The 16254-nt window shown below is 37.1% G+C and overlaps 1 protein-coding gene across 1 annotated transcript in view; it reads left to right on the forward strand.

Annotated features, from left to right (window-relative positions):
* The window catches only part of LOC144086087 (gamma-aminobutyric acid receptor subunit gamma-3-like), a 40427-nt gene that overhangs the window by 4904 nt on the left and 19269 nt on the right, over nucleotides 1-16254 (forward strand). Inside the window, exon 3 of the mRNA XM_077615874.1 lies at nucleotides 15056-15123. Coding sequence (XP_077472000.1) covers nucleotides 15056-15123 — 68 coding nt within the window. The remainder of the gene's footprint in view (nucleotides 1-15055; nucleotides 15124-16254) is intronic.

Below are 16254 nucleotides of genomic sequence, written 5' to 3' on the forward strand. Positions count from 1 at the left end.
GATGCAACCTATCAAGGGTTGTTTGCTTTTATCTTCCCTTCAAAATATTCCCAATATGAATAATATAACAGTAATATAAATCTATATATATATTATATATATAAAAATATATATATAAAAAACAATATATATATATAAAAAAAAAATTATATATAAAATATATATATATAATATATATATATATAAATATTCCCTGCACACAAATGTCCTCACAAAAGGATAACGCACGAGCGTATTCATGGGTTTAATAGGGGGTGCAACTGTGTTACAGTAATCCCTCGATTATCGCGGTTAATGTAGACCAGACATGGCCGCGATAAACAAAAAACTGTGAAGTAGGGTCACCCCTATTTTTATATATATATATATATATATGTATATGTATATATATATATATATATATATACTTGTGTTGAGTCCTAGTGGCAAGCGGAGGACATGGGAGTGGCTTTTCACATTTTTATGAACTTATAAAATTTTATTAAAAATCTGTGATGTCGTGAAGCCGCGATATTCGAGGGATTACTGTATTTTGAAGGGGAAATCTTCAGAAAAGTAGTATTGCTGAGATATTGTATGATTTAGAAGCACATTATTAGGGTCGGTATCATAAGGAATTAATTCATACAGTAATGGTTGTTTTCTTACGGCAAAACTGAAAATAACCAACAAATAATAAATGTTACTTTGCTGACATCTACGGGTGAAAAAGAGTATATTAAGTCTTGTGCGTATTATAAGCCGTACCCTTGATTCAGTCATTTTTTTGTTACAAATACGGCTTATATGCGAGAAAATATGGTAATGGTCTTTTTGGTAGTCGATAAATCATTTAGAGGCATTCAAATTTGTCCAAATTTTTGTTTTTTAGACCCGTTTTCGCAAATGTTTTCATCTGTTTTTGACTTATTTTCATAATTTTTTCATTCCAGCATAAAGGGAAATTTTTTTTTTTAGGTTTTATTCTTTCTTTTTTTAGTTAAAAAGGAAAAAAAAACGTAAATATTTTATTTAAATTGAAAAGTAAAAAGGGGAAAGAGTCATTTTTTTCAGTTTGATGTATTAGTTTTTTTTCTAGATGATAAAATATTTTTGGATACAAAAAATGGGGGAAAAATAAGATTACATTTGTTTTATTTTTTTAGATTAAAAAAAACGTTAAAGGGAAAAACTTTTTTTTTATTGTCAAAAAAAGAAGATAATTTAAAAAAATTGTCAATATATATTTTTTTATTTACATAAAAAATACTGTCTTATATAAAAAGTTAAAATGTTATATTTTTATTTATTTTAGATTTTTTTTTAAATGGTAATTTGATAACAAAAAAATCCATGAAAATTGACATATTTTTAAAATCATAAATGGCTTTTTTTGTCTTAAAAAAGGCAAATTATTATTATCATTTATTTGACTTTTGAAACATGAATTCGACAGACGTACTTTTGCGGACCACACAAAGAGATGCGGCGGTCCGAATCTGGCCCCCGACCCGCCACTTTGACACCCGCATTATCTACTCTAGCAGTCAACTTTTCACCCGCATATTTTGAAAGCCACTTTTCCAGCCAACTCCATTGATTAAAGGACAAATTATATTCCAGGCTCGTTCGCACTTCAAAAATGTCCTCCGTAGCGTCCAAGCAAGAGAGCGGTGGACGCCCGGTACGACACGGGGGGTCTTGCTTATTAGCTTTGATTTCCCATGTTTGTCCCAGTCAAGCTAGCCCAGGGACTAATCTGGCTCTAAATTGGGTGACCGAGCCTCACCTTCGCCGATAACAAGCAATTTATGTTCCTATTGTGTCACTTTCCCTTTTGGATTCTGACCGTGATTCCCGCGTTTCGGCCGCCTGTGTGTGTGTGAGAGACAGAGAGCGAGAGACTTTGAAACTGAGAAGATAGTCATCCTTTCACTCATTTTCTGAACTGCTTTATCTTCACTAGGCTCGTGGGGGGTGCTAGAGCCTATCCCAGCGGGCGCCAGGCGGGTGACACCCTGAATCGGTGGCCAGCCAATTGCAGGGCACAAGGAGACAAATAACAATTTGCTCAGAAGCTAAGGACAATTTAGCATACAATTAGCCTAGCCTAGCATTTAGGTTTTGGAAATGTGGGAGGAAACCAGAATTCCCAGTGAAAAACCCACACAGGCCCGGGGAGAATATGAAAACTCCACATAGATGGACCGACCTGGATTAGAACCCAGAACCCCCAAAGCTGTGAAGCCGGCGAATTTAGCATACAATTAGCCTAGCATGCATGTTTTAGGGAGGTCGGAGGAAACCGGAGTACCCGGAGAAAACCCACACAGACCCAGTGTGAACATGCAAACGTCACACAAGTGGACCGACATGGGATTCGAACCCAGGACCCCAGAGCTGTGAGCCCGATGAATTTAGCATGCAATTAGCCTAGCATGCATGTTTTAGGAAAGTGGGAGGAAACCGGAGTACCCGGAGAAAACCCATGCAGGCCCATGATGAACATGCAAACTCCACACAGGTGGACCGACCTGGATTCGAACCCAGGACCCCAGGGATGTGAGGCCAATGAGTGTAGCATTCAATAAAACCTAGCATGCATGTTTTAGGGATGTGGGGGAAACCGGAGTACCCGGAGAAAACCCACGCAGACCCAGGGTGAACATGCAAACTTCACACAAGTGGACCGAAAAGGATTCGAACCCAGGACCCCAGAGCTGTGAGGCCGATGAATCTAGCTTAGCCTAGCATGTCTGTTTTGGAAATGTGGGTGGAAACTGGAGCACCCGGCAAAAAAAACACGCAGGCCCAGGGTGAACATGCAAACTTCACACAAGTGGACAGACATGGGATTCGAACCCAGGACCCCAGAGCTGTGAGGCCGACAAATTTAGCATGCAATTAGCCTAGCATGCATGTTTTAGGGATGTGGGACGAAACTGGAATACCCGGAGAAAACCCACGCAGGCCCAGCGTAAACATGCAAACTCCACACAAGTGGACCAAACAGGATTCGAACCCAGGACCCTAGAGCTGTGAGCCCGACAAATTTAGCATACAATTAGCCTAGCCTAGCATGTATGTTTTGGAAATGTAGGAGGAAAAAGCAAAAAAAACACACAGGCCCACACAGGAGAATATGCAAACTCCACACATGGATTCGAACCCAGGACCCCAAAGCTGTGAGTCCGACCTGCTAACCACTCATCCACCGGACCGGGCCGCCTCTTATAAGATATGTTGATTGACAAATGAAAAACTATATTTGCTAGAAGGCATTTTCAAAGCTAGTGCTATTCATAGATTTATTTATATATTATAGATTTATAGATAGCTATTTATATGTATCCTAGATTGCGTGCCTTTTTTTTAGTTATTTGCCAAGGCATAGCGGCCAAATCATATGATTTTTTTCTGTTGTTTTTACCAAAACTGCTAAATATGCATTTTGTATAAGCATTTTTTAATTGATTTTTTTATCCCGCCAACATTATCGCATTTCCGATCACGTGATCGATCGGGGATGAATGAATTTCACTGGTTATGAATCCGCGTGGTCTCCCCAACATTTATGTATTATTAACAGCCTTCGTCAAGAGTCCATCATTTAATTAGTGCGCCCCAAACGAGCGACGGCAGACTGCTTTTAAAAGCCACGACGCCGCATGGCGCTCGCGACATAGCTTGGACGTCAAAAGACATTCATCAGAAAGAAGCACTTCTGCTAATGTGGGACTCCATTACATTTGTTTACTCCTTCGGAAGAAGGAAAAAAAAATAGCAACCAGGCGACGGGGAAGCAACCCACAAAAACACAAAATATCATTAGGACATGGCGGAATAGCTGTAACCTAAATTGGATAAAATATTTTATTAACTGATTCTGGTAACCTCCCACTCACCCAAATTGTGCATGCTAGGCTAATTGTATGCTAACTTTATGTGTACATTATGGACGGTCCAGTGGTAAAGTGGTTATTGTGTCAGTCTCGCAGTTCTGGGGCCGAGGGTTTGATCCCAGCTGTGTCGTCACTGTATGTTCTCCCTGGACTTTTGTGGGTGTTTTTCTGGGTATTCTGGTTTCCTCCCACACCCTCAAAATGCATGCTAGGCTAATTGTACGCTAATTTTGTGTGTTCATTTTGGACGGCCCGGTGGAGAAGTGGTTAGTGCATTGGGCTAGCAGTTCTGGGGCCGAAGGCTCGATCCCAGCTGTGTCGTCACTGTGTGGCATGTATGTTCTCCCTGGACTTCTGTGTTTTTTTCTGGGTATTGTGGTTTCCTCCCACACCCTCAAAATGCATGCTAGGCTAATTGTACGCTAATTTTGTGTGTTCATTTTGGACGGCCCGGTGCAAAAGTGGTTAGCGTGTCAGTCTCGCAGTTCTGTGGCCGAGGGTTTGATCCTCACTGTGGCATTTGCATGTTCTCCCTGGACTTCTATGGGTTTTCTCTGGGTATTCTGCTTTCCTCCCACAGCCCCAAAATGTGCATGCTATGCTAATTGTATGCTAACTCTGTGTTCATTTTGGACGGCTAGGTGGAGAAGTGGTTAGCGCATCGGTCTCGCAGTTCTGGGGTCGAGGGTTTGATTCCCACCTGTGGCGTTTGCATGTTCTCCCTGGACTTATGTGGATTTTTTCTCTGGGTATTCTGCTTTCCTCCCACACCCCCAAAATGTGCATGCTAGGCTAATTATACGCTAAATTACTCCTAGCTACGACTTATTGGTCATTTCTCTCCTTGTGCCCTGCGATTGGCGCCTGTAGTTGACTGGGATGGGCTCCAGCACCCTCTGCGACCCTTTTGAGGATAAACAGTTCGAAAACCAAATGAACAAATTTCCATTTTGATGATTTTCTTTCCCCAAAGTGATGTCCAAAAATTTCAATCAATATCACAAAGTGAACAAAACATGCACCCCTACTTTCCGATACCCCAAAAATAGCCGCATCCATCGTTGCCATTGACTTTCACTACTTCTCATTTTCCCTTTCCATCGCGTATTCTTCTACCTGTGCGACCTATCCTCCGATAAATCCTCTCATTTGAACAATATTTGAATTTTTAATGGAGTCCCAACACTAAAGTAATGAACTGCTCCAACCCAAATCCTCCAATCACTCCCGTGTTTGCGTACCTTGGACGCCAGCTCCCATTCGGATCCGTGACGGCTCCTCGCCGTCCATTAATAAGCCGCGACACCTTTCCGTTGCCCCCCCCCCCCCCCCCCCGCTCTCATTACGCCGTCCCTTCTCAGATCGAGCAGTTGTCTGGCATGGACGGATTCGACGTCTTCGCACCAAAAGTTATTTCAATGAAAGCTATTTTTAAACGTGAAGATGAGTTCGCCACACGTTAGCTAACGCCGCCGTCGGGCCTCCTAGCGTGCCAAAGCTCACCCTGTTAATGAGGTGAGAAAAAAATAAGACAGTAATTGTCACTTTAGCCACGATCACTAAAGCACGCTTTGACATCTTGCCATATTTTCTCGCATATAAGCCGTATTTTGAACTAAAAAAAATGCGCATAAAAACGGCATTTGTCGCCAAAAAAAGATGACTGAATCCAGGGTATGGCTTATATGCGCATAAAAAAATGCATTTGTCGCCAAAAAATTATGACTGCATCCTGGGTACGGCTTATATGCGCATAAAAAACGGTATTTGTCGCTAAAATATGATGATTGAATCCAGGGTACGGCTTATATGCGCATAAAAACGGTATTCGTCGCAAAAAAATGATGATTGAATCCAGGGTACGGCTTATATGCGCATAAAAACGGTATTTGTCGCTAAAAAATGATGAGTAAATCCAGGGTACGGCCTATATGCGCATAAAAAATTGTATTTGTCGCTAAAAAATTGACGGAATCCAGGGTACGGCTTATATGCGCATAAAAACGGCATTTGTCGCCAAAAAAAGATGACTGAATCCAGGGTATGGCTTATATGCGCATAAAAAAATGCATTTGTCGCCAAAAAATTATGACTGCATCCAGGGCACGGCTTATATGCACATAAAAATCGGTATTTGTCGCTAAAAAATGACGACTGAATCCAGGGTACGGTTTATATGTGCCAAAAAACGGTATTTGTCGCCCCCCCTCACATTACTTCCTTTTTTAATTCGTCCAAGTGCGTTGATTTTTCTTAAAATTTTCCCTTCAAAGTAACACATTTGTACTCCCTATTAAAACCATGAATATGGAGGTGAAATTTGGGAATCAGGGGGCGGCTTATACGAGGGAAATTGTCAAATTCAACAAGCTTAGCTTATAAGGCTCATGGGCGAGCTAACTCCACTCATTTCCCTTTCGGCGCACCGATTAATTGCCCACGGCACCCCGCAGCCTCGATGAGCCTCAGCGGTGTTGAAAAGGAACAAACGGTTACAGTAAAGCTTTCTCCGGGTTTGTTGTTTTCCCGCGTTTTTTCCGCCGCTGCTTTACAAAGAGAGAAAACAACTCCGCTTGATTGCCGTTGATTTGTTTCCCAGAATTCAATCCTTGCTTTGGCTGGAGTATTCGGGGAAGCTCAACATTTAACGTGTACAGAAAAATAGGTACATTAAAATAATAATAATAAAAAATAAATAAAAAGAATAGGAGAAATAGCACAGGGTCGGTTTTCACTATAAGCAATATGGGCGACTGCACAGGGTGCCATCTAGTTGAGGGCGCACAATTCATTCATCAATTAAACTGCCAGTTGTCTAAACTATTATTCATTCATTTTCTCAATCGCTTATCATCACAAGGGTTGCGGGGGGTGATGGAGCCCAGCTATCGATGGACACCAGGCGGGGGAGACCCCGGTGGCCAGCCAATCACAGGGCACCATGAGACAAACAACCAATCACTCATAATTACAAGCTATTTAGCGCACAATTAGCATAGCATGCATGTTTTTGGGATGTGGGAGGAAACTGGAGTACCCGGAGAAAACCCACTCAAGCCCAAGGTGAACATGAAAACTCCACACAGTGAGGACCCACCTGGGATCGAACCCTCGACCCTAGAACTGTGAGACAAACCCGCTAACACGTTCATATATTCATTCATTTTCCAAACCGTTTATCCTCACAAGGGTCACAGGGGGTGATGGAGCCTTTCCCAGCTATTTATGGACATCATTTTTAATGATTATTAATTAGTTTGTTGATGATTTATCGAGAGCCGAGTGAGGGGAATCGAACGCTCGCACCTAGAACTGTGAGACAGACGCGCTAACCACTTCTCCACCGTGCCGCATTTTAAAAATGATTATTAATTACTTTGTTGAAAATTTAATTGAGGGCTGAGTGAGGGGAATCTAACCCTCGCCCCTAGAACTGCGAGGCTGACACGCTAACCACTATTCCACCGGGCCGCAATTTTTTTTTAATGATTATTAATTAGTTTTTTTTTTCTTAATGTAAGAAATGTCCAATGTTTGATCATTTTGCATCACAGAAGACTAGAATTCAATTTAATCTCTTCTATTTTCGTGGTTTAAGGTTTTCATTGGGTTTTTAATCCAGGCCTTGCTTTTTGGTGATTTCTTTGGATCGCCATTTTGAATGTGGCGTCCAACGGCTAACCATTTGGCTTTTCACTTTTTTTTTGTTCATTTTGCGTTTGACGAGTCGTGGTAATTTTCCGGGCCGGCCTCGTTGTTATGGCGAATCCATTAGCGGCTAATTGTTTACTGGAATTGCAAGTTACAACACTTTACTCCCGTTTTATTGGATGAAGCGGAATGGCGTCGCTGGCCGTGTTCCGGAAGTTGAAATGTGCCGTTGCATTTAGCAAATGAATCCACGCTGCGGCAAAAATGCACGCCGTCCGCCGCTTTGCTTTTTCTTTTCAGCCACGGAGTCTTTTAGCAAAAGAGCCACTTTAGTCCTTTCCATTTTCTCTTGTTTTCTTTCCCCCTCCAGTTTGTCAAGTGCATTTTGCTTATTTACTGTAATCAGGTATTTCATTCAAAGGGAATAATATATATATATATATATATATATATATATATATATATATATATATATATATATATATATATATATATATATATATATATATATATATATATATATATATATATATATATATATATATATACACACAGTACACATACACATATTGTACACATAGTATATACATATAGTACACATGTACACATCGTACACATATAAACATATAATACACTTTTAGATTAGATTAGATAACTTTATTCATCCCGTATTTGGGAAATTTCATTGTCACAATAGCAAGAGGGTGAGAATACAGACACAGCAAAAGACACCCTAGACATAAATAAATGAATAATAAATAAATAAAATAAAAAAATAAAAATATATATAAAAATAAATAAATAAATAAAATAACTATTAAATAAATAAAATTAAAATAAATAAAATAACAATAAAATAAATAAAATAACAATTAAATATAAAATGAAATAAATATATGATAACAATTAAATATATATAATAACAATAGAATTTAAAAAAAAATGTGAATAAATAAATGAATAAACAAGCGTGTTGCTTGTACACTAGCTTGCTCACTCATCCCTACATTGCTAGTACACAGACATATAGTACACATATACACATTTAGTACACATTTAGTAGACATATACACATTTAGTACACATACACATGGACACATACAAATATAGTACACAAAAACATTGTACACATTTGGTACACAGACACATAAACATTGTACACATATACACATAGTACACATTAATATTGTACACAGACACATACACATATAGTACACATAGACACATATAGTACACTTATAGTACACATACATAGACACATATACACATAGTATACATAAATATTGTACATAGACACATATATACATATAGTACATATAAATATTGTGAACATATAGTACACATAAACATTGTACTCACACATTGTACACATTTAGTACACACACAAACACATTTAGTACACATAAACATATTAAACATATACACAAAGTACACATTAATATTGTACACATAAACATTGTACACATATTGTACACATATAGTACACAATCACATTGTACATGTTTAGTACACATAAATAAACACATATAGTACACATATACACATAAAGTACACAATAATATTGTACACATATAGCACACATAGACACATAAATATTGTACACAGTACACATATACACGTTTTGTACACTTGGTACACATACAGATAGACATGTACACAAACATTGTACACATTTACACATATTGTACACTTTTAGTACACATACACATATTGTACACTTGGTACACATACAGATAGACACATATACACATAGTACACATACATTATACACATATACACATATTGTACATGTTTGGTACATATATACACATTGTACACATTTAGTACACATATACACAGAAACATTGTACACATATGCACATGGTACACAGACACACAGTACACCTATATAAATATAATATAAATCAAGCTCCACGGCTTTATTGTGTTGATGTGAATGGGAGTGACTTATGTTCTTTTTTATGACAAATATGATCGACAAAAATGAGTTGTTTGGGGAATGACGCTAAGAAATGCCAATGAATTTTAGTGCCTTGTGATTGAGTCCAAGACGCACGCTCATTATCTCTCTTGGAAGTCCACCACAAAGACAATCCAACGGCGCCCACGTCTTTTGTCACGCCGTGTCGCTTGCCAAATGCCGCCGTATTCGGGAGGGGATTTTCCCGGAGGAAAAAAAATCCCCGAATTTAAAACATAAATTCCATCCCATTCCTGGAGAATGTCAGTAATTGCTCATTAGGAAAAGGCAAAGATTGTTTGACATGACCACCTTTTCATTCATTTTATCAACCGTTTATCCTCACAAGGGTTGCGGGGGGTGCCGGAGCCTAACCCATCGTGCTTAGCAAGTATGATTAAAAAGTGAATTGAATGATTTTGTTGTCATTATACAAGTAGAATGAGTATTAAAGCTTTACAAAGTGCACAAATAACAAAAAAATAATAATCATAAATGGAAACAATGAAAAATAAATAAATAATCAATAAATAAGTGATAGATAAATAAGTAGTCATATAATAAGTAGGGAAGTTCATAAATCACAACAAAAACAGATACATAATCAATAAATAATAATAAAGAAATTATCCATGAATAAGTAATAAATAAATTAGTCACATAATGAGTTCACAAATAACAACAACAAACACAAACAGGTATATAATAAATAAATAATAATAAATAAATAATCAATAAATAATAATACATAAATAATAATAAAAAATCAATACATAATATTAAATAAATAAATAATCAATTAATAATATTAAATAAATAATAACAAAGAAGCAATAAATAATATTAAATAAATAATAATAATCAATAATCAATTACTAAGTGGTAAATAAATAAGTAGGGAAGTTCACAAATAACAAACACAATCAGACACTTAATCAATAAATAATAATAAATAAATTATCAATAAATAAGCAATAAATATATAAGTAGTCACATAATTTCACAAATAACAACAACAAACACAAACAGCTACAATCAATAAATAATAATGAAGACATTATCAATAAATAAGTGATAAATAATCAATAAGTGATAAATGAATAAGTAGGAAAGTTCACAAATAACAACACAAACAGATACATAATCAATAAATAATAATGAATAAATTGTCAATTAATAATAATAAATAAATTATCAATAAATTAGTAGTCAAATGATAAGTTCACAAATAACAACAAAAACAAACATACATAATCATTAAATAATAATAATTAAATACTCAATACATAATAATAAATACTAATAAATAAATAATCAATAAATAATAATAGATAAATAATCAATAAATAAGTGGTAAATAAATAAATAGGGAAGTTCACAAATAACAACAAGCAAACAGATACATAATCAATAAATAAGTCATAAATAAATAAGTAGTCACATAATAAGTAGGGAAGTTCACAAAAAACAACAACAAACAGATTTATAATCACTAAATAATCAAAAATAAATAATCAAATGAGTAATAAATAAGTATAAGCCCACATAATAAATAAGTAGTCAACATGAATTAGTAGTCACATTTGAGATTATTTATCAGTTTGTTTGTTTTGTTGTTGTTGTTGTTATTTGCGCACTTCCCTACATGTTTAGTTATGCATTTGTCACTACTTATTATATTGACGACTTATTTATTTATGAGTCATTATTTTTCATTGACTATTTATATGTCTGGTTGTTTGTTGTTGTTATTTGTTCACTCCGTGATGAAGCTTTAAATCTCATTATACTCATTTTCCACCCACTTAAAGAGCCCCATGTGGCTCTCGAGCCGCAAGTTCAACCCCACGCGGCGGCTTTGCCGAGGAAATTAGCTCCGTTTTTTTTTTTGCATTTGTTTGGGACGGAACCACAGCGGGCGGGAACTCATGAATTATTTCACAGGCTAATTAAATACTCCAGATTCACCTGGAAGGCGGCATCTGGCTCGCCGTTTCCCGCGGCCCACCCCTCCCCCGAGGTCAGCCGGGGGGGGATGCGGGGGTGCTGGGGGGGGGGGGCGTCTCGGGCCAAGGCCGACCGACAATGCGTCACTCGTTCGCCGCCAGCTCCGCCGAGACGAAGGCTCTTTATTCCTAATGGAAGCCATTCCGGAATAGAGACGGACGGGGGAGGCCAGATCTGGAGGAAGATGTAAAAGTGTCAAAAGGAGGGAGTTGAAATCACCTGCTCTCCCAGGATGCGCTACTCCCATTAGCCCCAGTTCTTTGATCCGGTTGGTGTTTTTTGGGGGGGTGGGCTTTCTTCTCCGACATAAAAGTTGTCCCTTTTGTGTAGACGAGAGATCAAAGAAGCTTTATTAATTTTTTTAAAAGATGTGTTTCGGACTTGCTCCTATGCGTTTGCTTTAGAAAACTTCCATGTGGTGTTCAGGTGGCGTCGTGCTTCAGATGAGTACTCGAATAGGCTTTTTGGGTGTTATTGTGGTGGGGAAAGTGAATGGGGATGGATGGAAAACGCTTATTGTTGCAAGTTACTGCTTTTTGGATTGGATTGCATAACTTTATTCGTCCCGTATTCGGGAAATTTCGTTGTCACGGTAGCAAAAGGGTCCAAATGCAGATATAGGGAAGGCATTTTAGATATGAATAGATAGAAAATAAGTCACTGAATATTGAATTTTACGTTAAAATTTTAATTTTAGATTACAATTTTAATTTTAAATTACAATTTAAATTTTAGATAAAAAAATGTAATTTTAAATTAAAACTAGTTTTAAATTAAAACTAGTTTTAAATTAAAACTGTAATTTTAAATTAACATTGTAATTTTAAATTACTATTTTAATTTCAAATTAAAATTTAAATCTTAATTTTAATTTTTGATTATATTAAAATTTTAATTTTAAATTTGTATTTTAATATATTAAAATTTTAATTCTAATTTTAAATTGTTATTTTAAAATATTAAAATTTTATATTTAAATTTTTATTTTTATTTATTAAAAATTTAATTTTAAATATTTATTTAAATATATTAAAATTTTAAATTTTTATTTTTATATATTAAATTATTATTATTATTATTTTTTATATATAAACATTTTAATATTAAATTTTTATTTTAATATATAAAAAATGTAACGTTGAATTTGTATTTTAATATATTAAAATGTTAATTTTAAATTGTATTTTAATTTTACATTTTATTTTATTTTTAAATTTTTATTTTTATTTTAAATTAAAAATTTTCTTTTAAATTAAATGTTTTTATTTTTATTTTAAATTATTTTTTTTTATTTTATTTTAAATTTATGATTAAAATTTTAATTTTAAATTCATATTTTAATTTTAAAAATGTTAAATATTAAAAAAAATACATCACTAAATATTGCTGGGATGACCAGGTAGGGTCAGCTGATGGCCAAATGCCATTTTACATTTCAAACCTGAACATTTTGTATGTAGAGGCATGCATTTGTAAGTAGAGGTACATTGGCGATCAACGTATGCGGCACCCCAGCAGTCTTACCGGTGGAACAGTGGTTTTTGCGACTGAACGGCTGTCCCTAATTGGCCACTTGCCGAAGCGTGACGCATCGGTGGAACGGAAGCCGGCCTCCCCGGCAGGCGTCCCGGCGGCCCTCCGTCCTACCGACGCGAACAAGGATGTGCGTGCCCGGAACAGCTCAGCGAGTCCTGGAGGAACCACGCGCTGATCCGCACACGCCTGCTTGTCCTCGCCGAGCCGCGTCTCGCCAGCAACAATAGATTTGGGAATCGCCGCGTAATTAGGGGGGGACTCGAAACTCTTCCGATTCGCCGAGCGCCAGCGGTTCACTTCAGGTTAGGTTTTTTTGCCATCAGATTACATGGATCATCATTGGGTCAGAAAATTATTTAACAGAAAAATAAGCTCTTTATATTATTTTGTTGTCATTTTTATAGAATTTATCCCAAGTAGACAGACTGTAATTACCCAAACTGAAACAGGAAGTGAACTGTAGTTACCCAAACTGTAACAGGAAGTGAACTGTACCTACCCAAAATCTAACAGGAAGTGAACTACAATTACCCAAAGTGTAACAGGAAGTGAACTGTAGTTACCTAAAATGTAACAGGAAGTGAACTGTAATTACCCAAAATTTAACAGGAAGTGAGTGAACTGTAATTGCCTAAAATGTAACAGGAAGTGAACTGTAAATGCCCAAAATGTAACAGGAAGTGAACTGTAATTGCCCAAAATGTAACAGGAAGTCAACTTAGTACCCAATATCTAACAGGAAGTCAACTAAGTACCCAAAATCTAACAGGAAGTCAACTAAGTACCCAAAATGTTACATGAAGTTAACTCTGGTTACCCAAAATGTAACAGGAAGTGAACTGTAATTACCCAAAATGTAACAGAAAGTGAACTAATTACCCAAAATGTAACAGGAAGTGAACTAATTACCCAAAATAAAACAGGAAGTGAACTGTAATTACCCAAAATAAAACAGGAAGTGAACTGTAATTACCCAAAATGTAACAGGAAGTGAACTGTGGTTAGCCGAAATGTAACAGGAAGTGAACTCTAGTTACCCAAAATGTAACAGGAAGTGAACTCTAGTTAGCCGAAATGTAACAGGAAGTGAACTGTAATTACCCAAAATGCAACAGGAAGTGAGCTGTAATTACCCAAAATGCAACAGGAAGTGAACTCTAATTACCCAAAATGCAACAGGAAGTGACCCAGAAAGCGATTCCTACTTTTCACTGGATTGGGCGCCGTTTAGGGACTTTCCCGTCCGCCTTGTCTCTGGCGACCCCTGCGTCAAGTTTGGTGAAAATCTCCTTCCTATTTTTATGCACTCTTTGACACGAAAACATTCAGGGCAAGATGGCGGGTAGATATCGCAACGTCAGGGAAACGCCGCCGAGGACGACCATGGCGACAGACGTCGTCAATTATTAAAAAGGGGAGAGAAAAAAAAACGAGTTGGGGGTTTCAAAGCGTGCCATTCGGAAATCCTTTCCATCGCTTGCCTCCGGGTAAAAGTCACGAGTACAAACGCCATTGTGTGTGTCGGCGCCGTTTGGCCACATCAAAAGACACGCCCACTTTGACATTTCATTCAAGAATCCACTTGAACGGCGTAAAAAACTGGGGTGTCATATTTATTTTTATTATTATTTTTATACAGCGGTACCTCTAAATACAACATTTTTATCTTGAGATGCAAACGACTGTTCCAATATACAAAATAAAAGCATAATTCATTTTTCGAAATCCCCAAAATGCCAATACATTTTTGTTATTTTATTTTGAAATTGTCACGGTAGCGTTTTGTCCTACTTGACAATCTCCCTACTCTCTGCTGGCCTCCCATTGGCTGTCTCCCAATAACAACTCATCTTATCATTTTTTTTAAAGTAAGCAGAAATTATTGTAATTCCTTTTTGAAAAATACAAGTTATGAAACAAATAATTTTGTATTTATTTGGGTTTAATTTATTTTATAATGGACAGCACATATTAATGAACATATCGGATGATTTAATTTTAATTTTTTTTGTTCTTTCAGTGAAGCCAACGGTGGTCGACGTGGGAATTTACGTCAACAGCATCGGGCCGGTGTCATCCATCGATATGGTAAGTTTACTTCCTGCTTAGGTGTCCAATCCAGTTGGACTGGGAAGTGTGGCGCCTGTTAGCAAAACTAACCCAAACCGCTTCACAGGATCGTCATGAGCTTTAAAAAATAGTTTTCTTTAAAAGAATTCCCTTTTAGTTTGAAGTAGGAGCTCATTGGCTCCCTCTAGTGGCGACACATGTCCAATCCAGTTTGACTGGGAAGTGTGGCGCCTGTTGGCAAAACGGACCAAATCAAACCGCTTCACATGATCGTCATGAGCTTTAAAAAATCGTTTTCTTTAAAAGTATTCCCTTTTAGTTTGACGTAGGAACTCATTGGCTCCCTCTAGTGGCGACATACGTCCAAACCAGTTTAACTGGGAGATCTGGCAGTGCTAAGAAATCTATTTTTTTCTTATTTTTATTAAGTATTAGTCCATTGATGGCAAAAGATGTCAAATCCATCCGTCAATGGCAGCTAAAAAGGTTTAAAAAAATGAAAAATAATATAAAAATGTTTTATGAAAAACATATTTTGGTTTATATCTAACTATTAAACAGCTTTTAAATGGATATCTTTCAAGCGATTGATGCTGAGAAAAAAACACACGACATTTTCAAAAGAGGAATTTGGGACAGGAAGTCGCTTAGTGATATAAAAAAAAAATGAAATATATTTTTAAAAAGCGACAAGCAGCAAATCAAAGGGAAAGAAAATATTCCCGTTTTTTTTTGTCCGTCGGCGAGCAGGTCAGCCGGCCTTTCCCCGAAAGCACATTTTTTGGCAATCACGCGCCATCCATTCCAACAATTTTTTTCTCCTCTACGTGGCACTGATTGGCCGCACGCCGCGGACAGCGGGCGCCGCCATCCAAATCCCCCGCCGTCGTGGGAGTTGATCTGCGACGCTGCTTTCCCGCCTCCAAATTTCTTCCTCTCTTTCTCCTCGGTTTCATCATTTTGGTTAAGCCGCTTCACGGGCCCAACTGGGAAGCTCCGGGCTCAAGATATGGCGACACAGATACAGGGGGTGCCTTGAGATATGAGCTTAATTCGTTCCGGGACTGAGCTCGTATGTTGATTTACTTGTAAGTCAAATGAACGTTTCCCATAGAAATGAACTAAAAATGAATTAATTGGTTCCAACCC

This window comes from Stigmatopora argus, chromosome 1 (assembly GCF_051989625.1).
Source record: "Stigmatopora argus isolate UIUO_Sarg chromosome 1, RoL_Sarg_1.0, whole genome shotgun sequence".
Taxonomy (NCBI): domain Eukaryota; kingdom Metazoa; phylum Chordata; class Actinopteri; order Syngnathiformes; family Syngnathidae; genus Stigmatopora; species Stigmatopora argus.